At 36.1% G+C, this 22,052-nt stretch overlaps 1 protein-coding gene across 14 annotated transcripts in view; it reads left to right on the top strand.

Moving 5' to 3' along the window:
- Positions 1-22,052, top strand: part of CADPS2 (calcium dependent secretion activator 2) — a 337,297-nt gene that overhangs the window by 260,852 nt on the left and 54,393 nt on the right. For 5 of the 14 annotated variants that reach the window (XM_026067036.1, XM_026067034.1, XM_026067038.1 and 2 more), the window contains 5 exons: positions 7,196-7,299; positions 8,860-8,868; positions 10,993-11,149; positions 20,770-20,911; positions 21,041-21,160. In XM_026067036.1, coding sequence (XP_025922821.1) covers positions 7,196-7,299; positions 8,860-8,868; positions 10,993-11,149; positions 20,770-20,911; positions 21,041-21,160 — 532 coding nt within the window. The remainder of the gene's footprint in view (positions 1-7,195; positions 7,300-8,859; positions 8,869-10,992; positions 11,150-20,769; positions 20,912-21,040; positions 21,161-22,052) is intronic. The other 9 variants (XM_026067041.1, XM_026067039.1, XM_026067040.1 and 6 more) reach the window with 3 other exon arrangements.

Raw genomic sequence — 22,052 nt, 5'->3', positions numbered from 1 at the left:
AATCTGTGTTACACTTTTTTCTCTTTTCTGTTCATTTTATGACTTCAATTAATCTTTTCTTCAAAATCTATTTTAAAGTTTATGGTTGACAGCTTTTCCCTCACTCTTCCCTCCTTTTTACCTGCAGACAATAAATTTGCTATTCTTGTCATTTAGTAAATTCCTAAAATTTAGACTCCTGTAATTATTAGATTTATTAAAAATATTTGCTATTCAATCTGTACTTTCAAATGCTAGTTTCCCCATATTCTAGCATGTCAGTTTTTCAGTTTTCTTCATTCATGGAGCTCTTCAGTTTGCCATGTTTGTTGCATCACTGTTTTATCCCACAGGAAGAAGTGCTGCAAACTTCCCCCTTTTGAAGAGAAATTAGAAGTAACAGAAGGGAAGAAAATACAGAATGATAACATCTGTGTTGTCAAAACCGGTGTACATAGAATCATAAATTAGATTCCATTGATCACTAATTTAAAATTGAGGTTTTTTAATTTTTTCTTCTGCTTTTATCTTTTCAGATTTCATGTTTCAAAATTTTTTCCAGCTTCACAAGATCCAAGAAATTCCCTTTTTTGAAAAATAATTTATGTGATTGTCCCATGAAGTTAAATCCATTGAATACTATAAAAGATTTGAAAAAATTGACAACATTGTAGTGTAATCCACTTTATAAAAAAGAAAGGTTATAAGAAGATGTGAACTCTGTAAATTTCCACAAATCCCATAATCTCTCCTTATATGGGGGCATAATGGTAATTAACTTCTTAAAAATCCCCCCCCCCCGAATTGAAAATCCTATTTAATTTTTAAAACATAATTATGGAAAGCCTGGTTTCAACTTCACAAAGCTAAATTTCATTATTCCTATAAGGCTAGACTTTTTTTTTTTTTTAATCAGAAAAAAACTATGTGTCCTCCCAGATGGCCACTCCTTACTTTTTCATTGCAGAATTAATTCTGTGAGAATTTACAAGTAAATCCACCACAATCAAATCTAAATTATATGTGAATGGATTATCCCAGTTGTGGATTAACTCTGTAGAGTCAGCTCAAGTCTAGTAACATATATTAGCTCTAGTTTATTGACATTTGTACTGCTTTTGATACAAGCCTGGAAGCTGTATTGCTGGTTTTGCATATCACAGAGTCCAAGTTATTGGGCTCTGCTGGACCAGCGTTGGCTCAAAACAGCTCAAATTATGATACATCTGTATTATCAAATTATATTATAGCCTGTTTTACTTCAAGGGTTCCCCAGCCATCCACACTGCGTGAATGTGAGTCTACTGCCAGGCTTCAATTCAGAGTGAACCAGTTAGATGCCTAGGCAAGAAACCCGGTATAGAATAAAGGATGGTTCATTCAGGCTCCATGTGGCCACAATTGGATCTGGAAAGAACTGTGTAGGATTTATGACCCTCTGCACAATATCCCAGCAGGCAAAGTTCCCTCAGAAACTCTGAAACTTCCTCAGGCCATGCCTGAGGAATGCGCAGGATGTGCAGTGCATCCTAGAAGGAGCTTGGCAGCCAGCAGTCATCACTTTACCTGCCTTCCTGGGGTCTGGTCCTGGCATATGCACAGAGAGAAATTCATTGATTGTCAGACATCTCCATTTGTAGACAGCCTGCACTTTCTCCAGGCTTGAATGTTGGGAAGAACTCATGGTAGGATTACTGATAAGTAGCACAATAGCTTTGTGCTGCCAGTGGCCTGTGCAACAGTACAGCAGAAAATTAAAACAAACACAAATTGTCATACATAAAGAGTCAAAGTGCAAACTGATGTTCTGTTGCAGTTTGACACAAGATGAGCTGGAGTGAATGTTAAGCTGCAAGATCACCACAGAAGTCTCCAGCCCTGTTTTGATCTGGAGATACCATAGGCCCATTGGGGCTGCAAACTTGGGGTCTATCTCAGCTTCCTTGGCCAAGGAGAGAAGCAGTGATGGAAGGGAAGAGCCGTTCTCAAATGTTACATGACTACCTGCTGTTTTCCCAACATCCCTGCCTTTGGCCTGTGAGAGGTCATCTGGCATGGTGAAGGTCTGGCTCTGATGAGTGTCTTGGTCTGGATATGCTTGTTTGAAGGAGACGAAGAAGGGTGAAATGCTGGACAGGGAAAACCAGTAAGGAATATTTGCTGTGCAACAGTGGCAACAGTGTCTCTGGCAGGCCAGAGACAGGTCACCTCCCTGCCACACACTACTCACACCTGAGGAGGAGGATGACCTCTTTAATCAGTGGGTTCCTGTGACTGGCCATTGAGTGGAGAATACAACTACCAATGTGCCTTCTCCCTGTCGCTATTTCTTCCTGTAGCTGATCCCATATCATTGGTCAGTATCAAAGTGGTGCTGCATATCCTGGGAAGACATATTTCCTTACTCACTTCCTTTCCCACCCTCAAAAGATACAGTTCAGCTGTTAGGACTGGGTATGTGCCGTGAGCCATACTTAGCTTGAAGGCTAAGCGAGAACACTTGGAAATACAAAACAAAGTTGTACTGGAGCTTCATAAAGCATATGATATACTACTGTATAACAGTGCTTTAAAAAACAATAACACTTGCAACATCAGTAAAGTAGGCTTGAAAAGAATTAAGAATGGGTTAATTGAGAGACTTCAGAAGGCAGGCATCAATCAATAATTGCCATTAAATCAGCAGATTTCTAGAAGGGATTTTCAGGGAGTTGTATTAGACCCAATGCTATTTCACATTTCCATCATCAGTTGGGAGTAGATACAAAAACTTTTCTTAAAGAAGTCCAGAGAATGCAAAGACTTGTGGAAAGAAATGATGATAGCAAAGCAGTTGGAATGATCTGGATTGCTTGGTAACTTCAACTCTTTCAAGCTTGATATGTTTTAATATAACAAATGCAAAGTTGCACGCTGTAAAATAATAATACTACCATAAAAAGGAAGTCAGGACATACATACAAAATATCAGATTGTACCTGGAAGGCATTCATTTTGAAATGAATTTGGGGTAAAAGCAGAGCAGCAGATCATCAAAAGCTCCCACTATTGGCATGTGAATGTTGTAACTGAACAGGGCGGTGTGAGTAGAGAGGATGGTGAAAGCATCTGGCACAGGTAAGTACTTGAATGTTAGGTCATACTGTAGTTGGCATTTTAAAAATCTGTTTGAAAATGGATAGAGTTAAGAGGTAAAAAATATATAAGTTTTAATGGCTGGAGAAAGCAGGTTGGCTGGATAAAGCAGGTAGTTGAAAGCTGAATTTTACATTTATCTTCAATTCAAGGATAAACTTTTCTGGAAAGCAAGACTGATGCAGCTCATCTCGATAAAAGGGGAACAGGGAGAAATACTGTGACCTGTGTAACACAGGAGGTCAGACTAGATGATCTAACTGTCCCTTCTGGCCTTAAACTCCATTGGTCCATGAAGCAGTCACCTTTTCATTTCAATGGCTTTTTAGTCAGTTAACTTAGCTCAGTTAACAATATTTTCTTGGTACCTATGTGACTCATTGATAATACATACTTGAGAAAGCATCCATTATTTGCAAAGCCTGTCTTGCTTTTTTTATTTGGGCAGAATGGGAAGCTGAGAACAGATGATTGATAGCTTTTTCTGTTTATTTGCTAAAAGATGTCAAGCAGCTTATTTACTGACTCAACTCCTGCAGCAACTTTTTAGTTTGAGCAGTGTAAACATATCTTAACAACCTTTAGTAACTGTGGGCAGAAAGACATCGTGAACATAATGAAAACTGACAGCACTGATTTCCATTCCTGTAATTTTTTTAACCGTACTTATAAAGACAAGCACAGTGTTTCCTTCAGATGTTTTGGAGACCAAAACTTCCAGCTAACAGTTTATTGGTACTCATATTTCAAATGTACCACTTGCTTGGTAAAAAAAGTTAATATTTAGCTCTTTTTCTCTTGAATGACTTTATGGCCCCTGTTTATACGCCCATGGTGATACCTTTGATAAACCCATATTTGGTAGATTTTGGAAAGAGATCATTAGTTATGGAGAATGAAGGCTCACTGGTGTGCTAACTTACAAAGGCAAAAAGAAGCTGCTTTAAATGAAGCCTAAGCTTCAGAGAAACATGTAACATCCAAATGACTTTGCATGTATTTATGTATTCCTCAAATAAAGGAATGACAACAAAATTAGTGTGACTTGTCCAAGGAGGTAGAAGGAGTCCAATTATCTGCTGCATTTTATAATCAGTAATCTGATAGAAAAATAATGATTTTTAAAATAGTATTGAAAGCTATATGAAGCATCAAGAATAGTTTACATGCTTTCACTGAGTAGTAGCATGGGGAATTTCATAGAAATGTGAGACTGGAAATCACTGAACCCCATCTCTCCCACATTTTAATCATTTTTAAGCCATTCAGAAGCTTGCCACACACATCTTTACAGGAAACTTAGGTTTCTTGTCCTTTTCCTCCTCTACATACTGAACGTAAGTCCTGTAATGAAAGGAATCCTTTCAATTTATGGTCTAAGTAACTTACTCCTGACTGATTTATTTTTATGCCAGCATTGACCTGACCATAGATTCTCTATTCCTGCTTATTCTTTCAATGCCATTTCTGCTTTAAATCCATCACTTCAACACAGATGACCAGAACTATACGAGGTTTCCCCAGTGCCTTGTTCAATGGAATTAATACCTCCCTGAGACCCTGTTTCTCTTCCTCATGATCTCATCGTAGTGATGGTTCAGGATAATCTTACAGTCAGCTAGTAAATCTGTGGTCTTTTTCCTATTCTCGCTGCAAATAATGATGTCTGTTTGATACCCATTCTTAGGCTATCTTGAACTTATTCCAGGTGTAGAATAAGTGAACTTATTTTCAAGTTTCACTGCTACAAAATGGGAACTAGAAGTCAGTATAATTAATAGAATTACTTTCTACTAATTTAGAAGAGCCATTGTAGGATATAATTTTTGAAAAGTTTATGGCTTATTTAAAGTTCATTAGGAATGAATACAATTATAGATGCAATTATTTTGTTTACCTTGTTAGTGCCAAGGTCTACAAAAAGCAGGCTGAATTTGTAATAAAATGAGTTGTTTATGCTGAAATCAGATGTGCCAGTCATACTCCCTATTAATATCACTGGTTTCTTCCTAAGACTCATTAGTGTAAGTGGATACCTCCCAGCTCTATGAATAGTATTTGCTGTGTGTTCAGGGAGGGGAAGACACTGACCACCAGAGGAAACACCAGTTTCAATAAGGGATAAACATAGAAAGCACTAAGTCTGAATCCAATAGTAGTCATTATACTATAACCTAAATAGGAGGAGTAGGGCAAATCCTTTTTATCCTCAGTTAACCTTATACGTCAATATAGTTATGCTTATATTCATATAAATATTCTACAGTATCAAATTTGCAAATTCAGTACAATATAGATAATCATGACCTTGACATGATGAATGTTGTTTTGTGTCCTGATATGTGTTTTGTGTTTAGTCCATGTTCATACGGTAACTCTTTCTTTGATTAGATTATGTTCTTGGAAATCATATTATTTTAATATGTCGGTTATGTGGTGTATTTTAATGAGCTTTGAAAATTTGTTTGCTTTGAAAATTAGTTGCTTCAGTAACTAATTTGCCTGCTTTGTTTTTTGCATGAAGATAATGCATTTTCATAGTCACCTTTTAGTATAAGTTTACTGAAGTTCTAATCCAATCTTCCTTCAAAAATTGCATTAAAGCTGTATTATTTCTTCAAGCTACTGTGCATCAGTGTGTTAGTCTTGAAGAACTGGACAGGGTCAACTGCCTTTAAGTTGTCTGTAAAGTTGTTTTGACTTGCCAGAAATGTTAAGTGTTTAAAAATATTTAGTGTGTGCAGTTTGATATTCTTATTAACACTAAGAAGATTACATAAGTTTTTAAATTAATCTTCTAATGTTCTATGTCATGATGAATGCATCAAGTGAGAAAGAAATATCAGCAGAATTTTCTGCATATGATGTGTATTCATGTGATTCACTATTCACATGATCTACAAATATGCACAGAAAATGAGGAAACAGCACTTCTGAGGTCCTCACTCACTTTGTGTTATCAGCTTTAGACATCCTCTGCAAACTATTTAATCTGTGACCCAAACTTAAAATAAAAATACTTTATGTATGATTGTATTGAACCATATATGCGCATCATTTCTATCCCATGGTTTAGGCTCTGGGACAAGAGCCTTGTTAAATGGACAATTTCATATAGCTATACTGATGTTATTCCAAGCAATAAAAATGAGGTAGTTAGACAAATATATTTAATTTACTGATTAAAATTTGTTTGCAAAAAATTTCAGTTATTCTATACTGTGTCCCATGACTACTCCTGGGATATAGTCCTATGGATTTTTCTTAATTTAAAACTAAACTGAGTTTAATTGCCCTGTAAGAGTTTTCGTTACATTTATTTTACCTTTGTTGTTTGTTCTCTTTTGAAGTCTGTTCTGTAGAACGACTGATCTTCATTTCATTTGTGCCTGCTTTCTTTTATGTGGAGTTTTTAGTATGTTTGTGTCAATTTTGTTATAATATCTTTATTTCACAGTGTTGCTTTTCACTATGTACTGAAAAGAACCATTAGATTCAATCTTATTATTGAAGAGCAGGGAGAGGGGTAGAGAAATTAGTTTTCTGAACAATTGTTGTGTCTCTTCTTATTTTTAAATCCACCTAAAATTTAGGGTCTTATTTAGATAAAACATGTTTGGAATTTTAACTGCTGCAAAATGCATGCATCTTGCTGAAGTAGTGACAGCAATGACTCATCTAGTGAGAATGGCATTGTATTGAATGTACAACAACAGAAAAGGTCTCTAGTGTCTGCTGTCTTTGTATATCTGACCTTGAAGAGAATTAGAAGTTGCTTGTTGCAGAAGTTGAGCGTCTAATACATTGATGCACCTGTTAGTTCTCACATATCAAATTAGAAAGTGTTTATAGTGATCAGTGATTCTTTTGTGAATTAAATATTTTCTGTTTCTAGTGATCTGGGTATTCTTACGTGTATTATATGATTGTCCTTAACATGTGGAATTGTTTATACAGAAAATTATAACTTTGTACTCTTCCCATTCCTTTCTCACATCATTTTCTCTTGTTATAGTTGAATGTATTTATTGTGTTTTATTTCTCATTAACGCAATTTTGGTTTGTATGCTATACCGTATAGAGACCATGAACCAAGCAACACCTGCTAGAAAACTGGAAGAGGTTCTTCACTTGGCAGAACTCTGTATCGAAGTATTGCAGCAAAATGAAGAACATCATTCAGAGGTGAGGCCGTAACTGTGTTTGCTGTAGAGGATGGTTTGTTCCTACGTTTTTTCTCCCCTGATGCGAAGCAATTCTGTCAAGAAACATTTTAGCTTTACTTTCTGACATATGTTTAAGGCAGTTCACATTTACAGAGGAGTAAGAGAATTGAAGCTTATGAAAAGTGAAGTGAAATAAAACTCTACTTGAATTCGCTTGAATGAACTGTAGGTTTAGAAATGAAATTTGAAGAGCAAAAAATAGAGAAAGGATCTCTGTGCTGGAGGTGGTGAAATGGTACGGAAAACATTCATAGCCTTATACAGTTGTTCCTTCCAATTTTTCACCTCTCATTCAAAGTAGGAAGAAAACATAACTGAAGCTGGTTTCCAACATGCTGTATGGATCTTGATTTTAACACAAAAATAATGATGGATAAAATCATCACATTCACATCACTCTTCTTTTGATTGGAAAAGTACGGCTTTTAAACTTGCTGTTTTTAAAATGTCATTATAAAGTAGAAGAGATAAAATAGAGCAATTTCATGTTTCTTATTCTCAAGTCTTTTGCTTTGTGATACAGAAACCATAATATTTAGAATATTTAGAATTATAGCACCTTTTATAGCAAGGTATTAGAAAAATAAACTTGACCAGGTACATGTAATTATATATATTATTAACATTTACTTAATAAATCTAGTTTTCTAAGGTTCAGGAAATTGTTTTTAAAATGTTCACCAAAAAAATCAGTAAATATTTTTGAGGAAAATATGCAAAGGCATAAACATGATTTAGTATATATAGTTATAAATATGATCATTCAAAACATCTGGTTTTATATCACACTATAAAATCTAGTTTTTAGCTTACATCTGCCATGTGTGAACTTGTTATAGATATTTTATCTTATACTGAAGAAACAGCTGTTTCCATGATTTGAAATGAATTCCCTGAGGTCCCATTCTACACTACTGTTGCCACTGTGTTACTCTGTAATGATTACTTAATAAAATGTATATAGTGTTTTTCTTTGTCTTTTGAGAAACTGCATTAATGTAAGAATATTTGGCTTCTGTGGTAAAAACACAGAGAAAACTGATCAAATGATACTGTGTATGGTTAAACATCATGTTCATAGACTACTTTCTGTACTACTTATATGCAGTCAGAGATGTCAGATTTCAGAAGGGTAAATATATTTTATTTGTCTCAAGGAAAATCAATTCAGTAAGAGTTTCCAATCTAAGACGGCCTGAGAAGACTAACTATACTGTTAAAATTATTTTCCCCTTCTTTGATTCATGTAATAAATGTTCAATTTTAATGAAATTTATAAAACATGCAGACTTTCAATATTGAAATATATGTGAGAAAAAAATCATAAAAATTATGCATTCTCCTACTCAAAACTGAAAATTAAGTGTGGTGACTTTACATCATAATTTTAAGTAAATGTTTGATGGTGCAGCGGAAGAAAAGGATCAGTAGTCTCTAAAATAGTAACATCACATTTTTTAATACTAGTTTTTTCTTTTTTTTAATTTATAACACTTCCAAATTTCTGGGATTCCCACAGGGAAGAGAGGTATGTGATTCATGATCAACTAAGCATTATTTTTCACCATTTATAGCATGGAACTGTGTACTGAATGTGCAGCATATTGTTCTGATTATTTCTAGTTTTGTATTGCCACATTTGTGTGTCTTCCTGTAATCTAAGAATTTTAGTCTTTCTTTAATCAGGTCAATGTTTTTGTTCTCTTAAAATGTATGTCATCAACTGCTAATTGCCTTTAGCCTGTTTTCATATTCTCCATAATGACTGAACTTAGCTGTTGTATTTGTTTTTCCATTCTGCTTACTTGCTGCCCCCAGCAGTGGCGGGGTAATTCTTGAGAGGGTCAAAAGAATTTTTGTCTGGATTCAAAATACCATTTGCAAAGTGAAAGAAGATGGAAAGAGAATGTGCTGGTTTTCTGGGTTTTTTTGCTTTTGCTTTGTTTGTTTTGAGTTTTTGGTAATATTTTCTGAAAAGAGTTTTGTTTGCCTGGAAGCGACACCTGCCATTGCCTGTATACATTTCTTTTCTTTTTTCTTCATTTGTTTGCAGTTAGTTATTTTCTAGGGTAAGAAGGTTGTTCCTTTAATGAGCTCCCATTTAAACAGGATTAACTAATGAGAAACTTCTTCCAGATTGAGGGAAAAGACTCCATTTCAAACTCTTGCCAAAATTTTTGAAGCCTCATCTGTCCTTTTCACTGTGATGCCAATCAGCATCCTTAAGTCCTGACATTGCAATGCACCAAGTGCCTTTCAGTAACAGCAGAGGATGCTCAGCATTTCTTTAAAAGCTCTCTCCAATTCATCTTTTCTCCTTTTAAGTTGTAGTCGTTCACCCCATATCAAAAAGGATTATAGGCAGTCATCGGAAGGTCCAGGATGCCAGAACACATTTGTGGTCCACTTTTCAAAACTCTTAATAGATGCCTTTCAGGTCTGGGTACATAATTCTGCATACCTAGGACCTGCTTTTCAGAAATGCAAGTGAAGATCTGAATGATTTTAATTGACGTTCTGGCTACTCAGCACTTATATAGATCAAGCTATACGTGTCCCATGTTGGTAACTCAAAAATGGAGATATTCGGAAGCAGGGGGCTACTTTTGGAAGCAAAGGCATTTTCCTACCTAGTATGTGTGAGTATTTCTCACCATTAGGTATTTTCATTAACTCTGAACAAAACAGTCTCAGCAGTGTGTGATATTCATCTTCTTTCATAGGTTCACTTCACCTTCATCTTTAACTTCAGGATCATATAGCTCCCTCTGATCCAATATTCATCTTCAATACCTACCCTTCAAAGCCCAGATTTAAATCTCAATAAGAAGGTGCAAAAGGTAGAAATGAAGCAGCCTTTAATGCAGAGCTGTCTTTAATTGCTGACACACTGATTTTTCACAAATTTCTTCTTTTGAGTTATGATTACCTAAGAAACTAAGTTTTAACTGAAGAAAACTGTGTATTCTAACATGCTGTTAAGTTACTGGAAATCACTATAGACATTAATGAACTTCTAAAGATGTATTTGTAACATTTGCTGAAGGAAAACTGGATGCCTTCATCATAAGAAGTCTACATCTTTAAGGCAAAATGAGGAATTAAAAAAAAGTTCTGCATCTTTAAAAAAAACCCTTAGAGTTAAAAGAATAATATTTCACATTAAAACCATCCCTTGTGATTAACAAATGGGAGCAAAATTCTTATGCAAAATGTATTTGAAAAATAAATTAATCTGATTACTGATAGCATTAGAATTGAATGAAATCAAAAGAAGCATAGTGTTATTTTTCAAGGATGAGGCCTTCTTTCTTTCTTTTCTTTGCTGTCTGGCAAAAAGAGTTGCAGGGCTTTATACTCCTTTTAGAAAGGAGCTCTTAGCAAGCCTTTTGGTGAGAGAGGTTGTTTTGGTTTTTAGTTTTATATTTTTGTTCCAATGATATCATATTTCCCAACATAATTTTTTATGTGATTTCTTACATTTTTGATGCAAGGTTTTATAAAATGTTTTCGCATTTTTCCCTTGGCCTGTTCATCCCCCTGAATGAAATAAGACATGAAGTGGCATATCCAAATGTGTTTTGCTATAGATACAATGCATCTCTTTGCTTTGTGACTTGTGTTTAATAATTCTGTTTTGGCATGTTTGTAGGCATTCACTTGGTGGCCAGAATTATTGGCTGAGCATGCAGAGAAGTTTTTGTCTCTTTATTCTGTTGATATGGATTCAGCACTTGAGGCACAGCCACAGGACTCCTGGGACAGCTTCCCACTTTTCCAACTGCTGAATAACTCACTCAGAAATGACAGTAAGATCTTAAGGTTTTTGCTTATTGGGTGTATAGGATTTTTCACTCTCCCCACACCTTAGAAATGTGTTTTTAGTGAAGATAATCTCCGAGTGGCACTGCCCCTGTTTATGATATATATATACCGGTGCTCCATTTCTTGGAAATTAAGCAGTTTCTCTCTCTGTGCTTGCACCATTTAATTCCTTATTTTGGCATATCCCTTAACCATTCACAGATTGCTCACTTTTAAAGCAATGCATACAAGCAGCATAGTGTGTTTTTAATATTTCATATTTAATCTATAATGCTAAAATAAAATTGTAGTTACAATTCCCTTCTAAGCTTTCATTTAAACTACTTACTACTTTTGTGTTGGGATCAGAATTCAAAATATCTGTGTTATCTTGCTTTTATTTTTCTTCAAAGAGATAATTTGCTTTTCTTTTTATAATAATCTGCATGACTGCATGACTGAAAGAATGGAAATAGTATTCAAGAGTTTTTCTCCAAGGTTACACATATTGCAACTTATATTATTTATCATTGTATTATTGTTACCTTCAGCTGCCAAGTGTTTATTGAAACTTATAGGTCATCTCATAATTGTACCTATTAGACATAGCACCATATCATGAAAAGGAGCAACTAGCAAATGTACAATTTACTATAACGCCATAGATGACTAACTTTGTGGAGAGAAAAGGGCAAATGGACAGGGCCACTAATTAAAGCTTAATCTTAAACATTGAGAGTCTTTGTTTCTGCACCTCACTGGATGTGGTCTGGTGCAGAGCAAAAGAACATTAGCATCCAGTGTTAGGGGTTTCATGAATGTTTAATTGTGTTTCCATACCCTGACATTTAGCAGCACAGGAAATGCCATATTCCTGGCCATTTCTTTTCTCACATAGATTCCTAGTGACAGAAAATGTATTTATTAGTGTACACCATAGTTTAAGATATTAAAGATTGCTTACTCTGCATCCTTTGTTTGACAAACAGCAGCTACACAAACATGTTGAAATTGCCATGCTAGTGGTAATTTAAACTCAATTTGGACAGCTTTTCGGAAGCATGTAGGAATTGTTCCATCCTGAGGCCAGATCTCATAAAAGAGTTAGGCTCCTTCAAGCTAGATTCTGCATTACCTGAAATAGCTGTCTGATCCGAATTTGAAAACCTGGAACCTATATTCAGGTCATGGTGAAAATTAGGCAAGTGTTTCAAAAAAAAAAAGAAAAGAAGTGTCACATGGCTAGAGTTAGGTATTAGGAAATGCTAACCACAGGCAACCATGTCTGGACTGTGACCCTATTCTCACAAGGAGAGGAGCTTCAAGAAGGAATCTGTATGTGTTCCTCAGAGCTTCCCCGCTCCCAGGCTCCCAGCTGAGGGCCTTCGTTACAAAGCTGCAAATCCATGCCTCCTCCGCTGGCGTTATGACTTTTGCAATGTTTGCTGCACCTTCATTTAACTTCAGTGTTCAGTATAGCATGCCATAGGATTCAGTCTGGGATGCCATTCTCCCCATAAACTATACTACTTGAATAAAATGTGGTTTGGGAGCCAAGACATTGTTCTAAGCAGTGGATTTAAATCCATCTAGGATGAGGAATGAATTAAAGCCAGTTCTTCTGTTCCTTGGAAATTTCTGTAACCTTACTTTGCTGTAAGGGCTTGCTACCCCTTCTTTTGCCTCCAGCTGCATTTTGAAATGAAAAGAGTGATTGCTCTTTCTACATGGCTAATCCTGACAGTGTACTGAACCCCTCAATCCTACCTAGTTTCTGGATAATTAGTGTGGTTCCAGCTGAAATTTTATACCTAATGATATATAATTACTAGATGATCGTGGAATGCAAAGGTCAAAGAGAGAGATACCTAGAGAAGTTGAATTCTATGGTTAATCGCCTGGGCTATTGACTCTGTGGATTGTAGACTATAATTCTGGATTTGAGCAACTAAGCTGCTGCACCTTCTGGGTCTGGCCCATTGTGCCTGGTTATCTTTGGTGAGCGTGCTGAAGCCACCAATAGGAATTGTACCTGCAATGGCCTGCTGCATGATACGTAATCATCTCAATGTGTTTGGTGGCTGTCTTACCATCTTACATTTTCTGTTTAGGAGACACATCTCTAAATCTGATGTTACATTCAGTTAAAAAAATTATTTAGTTTCTGAAAGCTGTGGAGATATTTTGCATTAGTCTTCAAGAAGGATTTATGATATGAGTTTTAACTACTTTATTGTAACATTTCTGTTCCTTTCTCCATTGATTCCAAACTGACAGAGGTAGTAGAAAGAAACAAGGGCTATTCTTAAATGCAAAGAAGTTACTGGTAGGCTGCAGATTATTTTTTCTTTCCTTAAAAGATTAAATGGATAATGATGCTAAATGATTAAATGAGCCTTAGGAAAGACATTTTACAAAAACTTGGGGAAATGTTTTTTCATGTCAAAGCAATTATTAGAAAGATTGTAAAATTTTAACTGAAGGAAGAGAAACGATTGCTGTATGAAATGTCACACCTGTATACCAATTTCAGTAATTCCCCAGTGGTAATAGATATAGTAAATGACAGTTTCTGGGGAGTGAAGGCCATCTGGAAAACTATACATATTTCCCACCCCCCTTCCAGAACTATTGGAAAGCAACCCTGGAAATTAGTCACCTTTTAATCTGTGGATATGTTAGCAAGTGGCAAGTGACCATTCTACCAAGAACTGATTCCCAAGTGAAACATACCACAGTGCTTATTCTTTAATTAACAGCCTTTTCACATGCTAGTACATTGAAGCCATTAGAAAGAGCTCCCTGTGCTTATATAATCAATTTTACAGTCTTCCTAAGTGAAATAAATATTTCTGGCTTTACTCTAAGTGAAAACCTTTTCCTGAAAACTATCACCTTCATAAAGATAGATTTAGAAAAAATCTAAAAGGGAAAAATTGGAATGTGGTCTCATGAGGATAAAAAGGCTAGTGTTAATAATTAACAAGGAGAGTGAAGTGGAGTAAATTAGCCATAATAGAGCCCACAGTGACTGGCAAAGTCACCTCTCATTATCAAAAAACTCATTAGGAAATGAAGAGGTGGAAATCCCACTGGGTTATTCTCACTCTCCAGCTATATCAGAGATTACTTTTCAGATTTCTTTCAAATGAAGAACTGTTAGGTCACCATATTGCATATTAGGTTAATCTTCAGTGAAATTTGGAGGAGTGACACCTGCGTGTTATTCTATCTCAAGAGCTTTAAATGAGCTCTAAATCTTAGATGCAGGAGTCAGTTTTCATGTAAACCTGACAGAAGTGAAGTCCTAACAATAAAGATACAATCCAGCATTTAGAGCATTAAAGCAAACTTTCATGTAAAATTATTTTTATAAATATGTCAATAAAATATAGTATTAGAAAGATAATGAGAATGCAGTCTTTTCTACTGAAATAACATCAAATACGTTTTATTTTACATAAAATACAAAACATTGTACAAGATTCAAACAAAATACATCATAGCTAATATTAATTTAACAATGAGGGAAAAAATGCATTATCTGATACAGTATATAACTTTTCATGCTATAAAAGAGGGGTTTTGTTTTTGTTTTTTTGCCTGGCTTGGAAGGAATAGACAGCATATATATTTTTGGTCTGACTCTTGTTATGGGCATACATAGATCCATCTTCAGCAGTTTCCAGAAAAGCTTCATCTAGTGAAGTAACAGATACAGCTAAAGAGAAAATCTGTAAAAGGCAGTTCTCAAGTTCAAACCACAAGACGTAATCTATACTGTGTCATGTCTGTTCAGGCTCCTCTGAGAGCGGTGAGAAAGCAATGATATTGCAGTCAGTTCTGCCAATGATCAGGTCACCGAAGAATTTTGCATCTCTCTCACTGAGTTTCCTGCTGACCAGTTTGTGCTGCCCGAAAGTAAGGCCAGGAATCTGACCTGTCATCTTAATTGTTCCTGAGAGCGCCTCTTCCGCAGCTCTTGCTGTATAAAGCCTCCTATCCATTGTATTTCAAATCCTGACTGAAACTTCACTTTTCCTTCCAAAGGACTCTATTTTGAGTCACTTTAAACTTTGCCATTTTTTATTACCTTATTTTGTGAAACTTAAGAGGTTTGTTCTGAGTACATCAGTGATTCTTCTTCTGTTATTTTAAGTCTAAGTTGAAGCACTATTTTAAAAAATGGAGGGAGCAGCATGTTCTTCCTATCCTATAAAATATTTCAGCTCCTCTGATGAGAGCTAACAAATACCAAAATGTGATAATACATTCAACATTTTGTGTGGAAATAGATAATAAGTTGTAGATAAATTGGTTGTGATTTTTCAAAAGGTAAAGGTTTGAAAAAAATACTGTAGCTGCTTTTATAACATGTATTTTAATGATTTCCAAAGTTTCTATTGTTTGTATGTGATCATGCCTGGCTTTATAAAGCTTTGTAGGTTGTACAGAGGTAACAGTACCCAATCTCTCTATGATAGCAAAATTATTTTTTTCCAGAGTTGGGTATTTTTAGAGGGAAGAATGACCTGGTTGTTTGGGGCTGCATCTCATTTTCTGTAAAGACAGCGTTACTTTTTGTCGGAGATATCTTTTAGTGGCACATGTACCTAATTCCCTGAGCAGTGTTTATATATTTATATATTTGGCCATTCTACTCTTTTTCTTTCCAAGTTTGCTTTCTGTTCTAATGTTGAACATAATTAAGTTTTAGCAGCATCACTTGCTGACTTTGGGTACTGCCCTGTTTGTTGCTCAGCATTATTGTATCTGTACTTCGTGACAAGCATTGGCCTGAATTAGTGGAAACTAGAAGTATTATAAGGTTAACTCATGACCTTCACTTTCCATCAAGTATCACTCAGTGAAATGTCTGTGTACCTGCTCTAACATGCCCGTAGTACACCTGTGGGCAGTCTGATGAGGTCGACGTAGAAAAAACAACATGTTGAGAGTTAGTCTCTTGAAAGCCATTGCCATTATCATGGCTATTGATTTAAAATAGGAATTCTCAGATACGTTTTTTTTTTTCCAGTACGGCTGTTGCTAGTAGCAGAGTGACAAATACCACCAGAGACGGCATCAGCTTCCTGCTCTGTTACAGCCTGTGTACCACTTTGTACTAGGATTTGTGTATTCCTTCATAGCCCCAATCTTAAACTACAGGGTAGAGGTAGAAAACTATTTGGATTTAAAATAGCCAGAGCAAAATCTATACCCACACCAATACCTCTCATCAGTACCTTACACCTCCCATTAATTTTAGTGGGAATCTTTTCTTAAATGAGGTACTTATGAATTTTGCTCAGTCCTACTAGGAACTGCCTTGGAATCATAACCTATCTTCAGTTTGGAGATGTACGTTTTGGTTACTAATACTGAGAACTAATTCAAACTACATAATTGCTTACCAGGATATGTAACATCAGTTTTGACTGAATGGGAGTTTTAGGCACATGAAAATTCTGCAGTAAACTGCTTGTGTCATTCTGTCTTATAAATGTAAAGTTCTTTGCAGTTTCAATATCAAAGTGCTGGGAGGGAGATAAATTATTATTCCTTTAATACATTTGCAGCTTGCTTCTACATAATGCATCTCTAAAATTCATTTTTAAAAAATCTCTTGTATGTAAAAATACAAACTGATGTGAATATAAGCTCAGACACTTGCAATTTTTGCCAGAAAATTTTGCGAGCAAAGTAATAGATTAATAAATGCTTTGTGGATGAATATCCTCTAAACAAGAAATGAATGAATGGAAAAATCAACTTTCTTTTTTCAGGTTATTGAATGCTTTTCAACTGCTACAAATAGAATATGGAAATCCCGAGGAAATTTCCTTCTTGAACTTTACTGGCTTTAATTATGATTTTATTTTTTTTAATGTACTATTCTACTACACTTCACAATAAAACCGACTAAAAAAAATATGCCAGGAAATCCAAGTGGGGCCTTTCAGAGAATCCTACAGAGAGCAGGATAATTACAGACTGTCTGCCAAAGAGCAAATTTGGTCAGTGGAAGAGAAACTCCTGTTAACTCGTGTCATTTCTTCCTTTCCTTTGATTCTGCAGATGCTCTTGAGGACAGCTTAGCACATTGACTCCAGAATAACTCCTAAACTATGCCAGTATAAGTAGGAACAAAACAAGCCCCAGAGCTTCTGATATACATAAACACAGTAGCTCCTTTTCTTGCCTTTAGAGAAACTTCATTCCCGTGCTGCATTGTTACACTGTACTTTTTATCTGTCTTTTTGTCTCATGTTTTAATATATTTCAGCAACCTGATATGCATAAGTTGAATAACTTTCATCTTTAACTTATTGTATACACATTAATATAGTATGCATAGTACTTTTTTTTTTTTTTTTTTTTGCCCTGGTGTATGCTTTCAATTTGTTGTTTTTTGTGTGAATATGAGATGTCTCATGAAGAGGATGTGGGATGTCTATATTGACAAGACAATGGAGAATTAAGCTACATAGCTTTGAAGACAAGTGATAGTTGAAGGATTTGAAGTGTGGCATTTCCTCAAGGATCTCTTGTTTCCCATCTGCTTTGATGCACAGGTGGTACCTTTTGGCAAGATCAATTCTAATCACAGGGTAGAGTGCCATGAGTCTGCTGATGATACTCAGCTATATCACTTACCCCTCAGCTCCAAGTTCTTTCCCTGCCCTGGAGTAATCCTTGACTAAGATGGGTATATCAGAGCTGCCATGACCTCAACCCTGGGAAAACAGACTGCTCATTGAGTTGTTCATCAGTCATGTGTGTGCCCACTTACAGAAGGCATCTATTTGGAGGCATAGTCAGATTAAGAATCTTGGCAACATTTTTGAGAGCTTCATTTCCCTGCGAAGACTGAGTGCCAGGAAAATGATTTAGTTTTTTAAGTGGCAACAGCTTTTATTGGCTGTGACTTCTTTAAATTTCATCTGACTTCTGAATAACAAGAACTGCCCTCCTGCCCATGAGGCTTTATTACAGTAATTCCCTGAGTAGAGCTTGTAGCAGAGTGTTTCTGCAGTGTGCCTCAGAAAATAGTAAACTACTAGCTCATCCCTTCAAGTAACTGTGATTGCTTGATTAATGCCAGTCCTGCACTGATTCCCCATAAAGCAACAATATTGATTTAATTGATACCACTGTATTCCTGTTGTTTTTAAGCTCAAAGTTGCCTTGAAAAATCAGTCTAATATGTAGCTTGATACTAGCCACCTTTTGTTTCTCAGAAGCAATGATTATCAACTGTTTACTATGAAACACACAGCATGTGGGCAGGCTTCCACACCTTTGTGTTAATATCCAAATCTTCATTATTATTGGTCATAGATGCTGTAATTTTAAGATAGATAAATGTAAGAAAAAAGTAACACTGTTTTGAATGCCTGGTATACAAATATCTGATATACAAATAATTATGCCAGAACTAGCTAGTTAACAAGTAGTTCGATGAGCAGCGTAAATAGTGGAGCATGTTTGTAATGGACTCATTGGTGCTCTCCCAGGTGCTCTCCAGGGTGGATTCTCAAGTGTTTAATAAGAGATGAGCCTATGCTGCTGCCATTTCTCAGTGGAAACCCTAATAATCTCTCCTTGCTACCTAGCTGCCTGTTTTCATGAAACTTCATATATCTGAGATCTCTGTCTCTCTGTCAAATATGGTTGAAATTAGCTAGCAGTTTCAAATTTCTTAGGAAGAGAGAGGCAGGTGGACAAACACAAAGAGAGCTGGTCACATCAATCTTGTCTTTTAGGTAACTAAGTGATTCATACATAATTTCCTATCACTCTGCAAGGAGATTGATGTTTTGAAGAAAATATTTTTCAGCCTCAGATTGTTGTATTCAGAAAATAAAATTAGTGTCCAGACGTTCAGCAACAAAGGCATTTCCTGGAACTGCAGGTAGCAATAGTGAACTGAAACACTTAATGACACATTTTTCCCACACTCTCCATCTCTCCCAGGTTCACTCTGTGGAGGGCATCCTTCAGGAATGGAAGACAATGGATTTTCTGGGAGTTACAGAGATTATTTTTGTCCATTACATATGTAGTTGTACTAGTGGTGGAGCCAGAGGGATGTATAGCTTTATCAGATGGATTCCAAGGTTTTGAGCCCCATGGTCCAGCCTTTTCTTCTTATGGAGAGGAGGAAGTGTCCTTAAAATGACGTGGTACCCATCCGTGTCAAGCAAGAAGTCTGGATGCAGGAAGGGTAGGGTGGCAGGGCAGGGAATCCATGAGTCATACAGGCAAGAATACAAATGCCTTTTCCTCAGGGACAGCAACTGCTACCACTGTCTTTCCATCTCAAGTGCTTGAGACAAAAAGGGTGAGTGCAACCAAGCCTGAAGCGCACTGGAATGCACACGGAAAATTAAAGCATCAGAATAAGGATGGGATGAAAGGAGGACTGCCAAAGGCGTGAAAATATCTCACTATTGCACTTTTGGCAACTAGTTCTCAGGACTTCCTTTAAATAGTTATAGAGCTACAGTAACAGTAAAATTCTTCAGTTCTCCAATAAGCACACCAAAGAGAATTAGTAAAATTCATGATGGGAAGCAGGGAGTTCACAGAATCACAGAACAGTTGACCATACCTTTGGAGATCATGTAGCCCAGCCCTCCTGCTCAGGCAGGGTAACCTAAAGTAGGTTGCCCAGGGAAAAGTCTGTTATACATTCAAGTCCTTTATAATTTTTCAAGGCAGATGAGAGGGCAGAGGAGAGGCAAGTACGGCTTCTGGAGCCGAGTTTCATATGAATGCAGAATGCCTGGGAGGTACTTTTGTTCAAGGTGGGAATCTGGATGCAGTTTGTGCATGTGTCATGATGGGAAAAACCAAGATTCTTCTGGTGGGGATCTCTGGCCAGGAGGTCTTTCGCAGGACCAGGTTTTGATTCTTGAGATCTTTATGTACGGACATACATAAGCATACTAAGACATGCTTTGTATTAGTAGTTTTGTAGAGTAGATTTAATGTTCTGTGTAACTACGGGCAGAGAGTCAGAACTTTGCCAGCTTCAAAAGACACACTGCAGTTGGATGAACCTTTCTTCCTTCCCCAATCACTCCTATGCAACACGCTGCCTTTTTCCTGTAAACTCTCTGGAGGAAAGGCTGTATATCTCTATATTTTTGCACACAACTGTAAAGCTGTAAAGCTGGAATGTTTTATTGTATCTTTGTTCTTATCATAAGGAGAATAAAAATAATTGAGTGATATTCACATAATGTTTACTTATTTTTTCTTTTGTTTCTGGTTTGGTGTCTAAGTATTGAACAAAACTGCTAAGGTTCAGATTCAGCAAAGTACATTCTTAGTTTTAAGAAGACATGTAAATCTGTTCTGGTTCTGCAAAGTGATTAAATATGTGCATAATTCTTATAGAAGTGACATTGAGCATGTACTGAAGTGCCCTCATGAGGCACTTCATTTGTTGTTTATAAAATGTATTTCTTACACAGGCTGGATCATATTATAATGGTTCTTAAAATGTTTTTGCACATTTTTAAAATGTTACAAAAATTTTAAGACATACTTTTGCCTATAGCAAAATAAATTAGGGAAAGCCCTGACATTTTTATTTGTATTTTGTTTGTTTTTAAAGTGTTCTTGTGCAATGGGAAGTTTCACAAGCACTTGCAAGAAATTTTTGTTCCTTTGGTCATCCGCTACATCGATCTCATGGAATCATCGATTGCCCAGTCGATTCACAGAGGTCTTGAACAAGAGTCATGGCAACCTGTCAAGTAAGTGCTTTCTACAAGATCTGAACAAAGCACCTGCCTATAGCTTTCTGTCTAATCAAGTGTTCTCCCCTGTTGTCCTCTAAATATTCTATTTTTTATTATATTCCTACATTGTTTATTTCTTCACAGGAACATCACCAACAGTCTTCCTAATGTAGCTCTTCCAAAAGTTCCAAGTTTGCCTCTTAATCTTCCACAAATACCTAGCTTTACTACACCAACCTGGATGACTTCTTTATATGACTCCACGTGTGTATTCTTCAATAACCTTCTGACTGTGTGTCAGCTCTGCATGGCCTTGCTAGTGTTCTGTGCAGCTGTATTTGGATTGCATGGTGTTTATGATCTCTTAGCTGGAAATTATTGTTTCTTGGGAGTGAGCCAAGCATGGACTGTTAGTGAGTTGTGCTTTTTAGTGCATTAAAATGTAGCAGTCTTAAACCTCAGAGCTTACAAAATCAACTTGGCAAAGGTCTGTTACAGTATGAATGATGTTTAATACCCTAAACTACTTAATTGCCCTTCTGAATTAATAAACAGTGGGGAGCCTGCAGAATAATTGATTTTAGACCACAGTTTTGTAAAGCAAGGCAGCCCATCATAGTTTTGCATGGGTTTAATTAACTCGTATATACAAGTTGGTTCTGAAAATCATTTCAACAGTTGATTGCAAATATTGCCATGAGATTAAATCTCCATGTTACAGGGAAATAGTAAAGGTTAATGAGTACCCAGAAAGGAGTTCATCCATTTCTTTGTCTGTTTGAAACAATATATATTTCTTTTTATTTTATCCCCAACTATTCAGTGTCCTTTTCTAAAAGAAAGTGGAGCAGACATGCCATGCTCTGTGTGAATAATCCCACAGTTATATGACAGATTAGAGGAAGAGTCGATAAGAACCATGTTTTAGCTAAAATTGTATTAGAGGAAGATGAATGTAAATTACTTCAGAAAACATTCATACATTCAAGATAGAAATCTTGATAATATGATTTCAAGCCAAAAAATTTCTTCTCTAGTTTTATGATGGACTTAAATATTCCTAACAAGTGAACCTTGATCCATTACTGTGAGAGCTGATAGTTTGTGTTCAGCCAGACTTCTGTCACTTGATCATTGAGTGTTATGGTAGTTTTTG

Source organism: Apteryx rowi, unplaced genomic scaffold (genome assembly GCF_003343035.1).
Source record: "Apteryx rowi isolate R43461 unplaced genomic scaffold, aptRow1 scaffold_252, whole genome shotgun sequence".
In the NCBI taxonomy this organism is placed as follows: domain Eukaryota; kingdom Metazoa; phylum Chordata; class Aves; order Apterygiformes; family Apterygidae; genus Apteryx; species Apteryx rowi.
The sequence above is the reverse complement of the archived record's forward strand: the minus strand, read 5'-3'. Positions and strand labels throughout refer to the sequence as shown.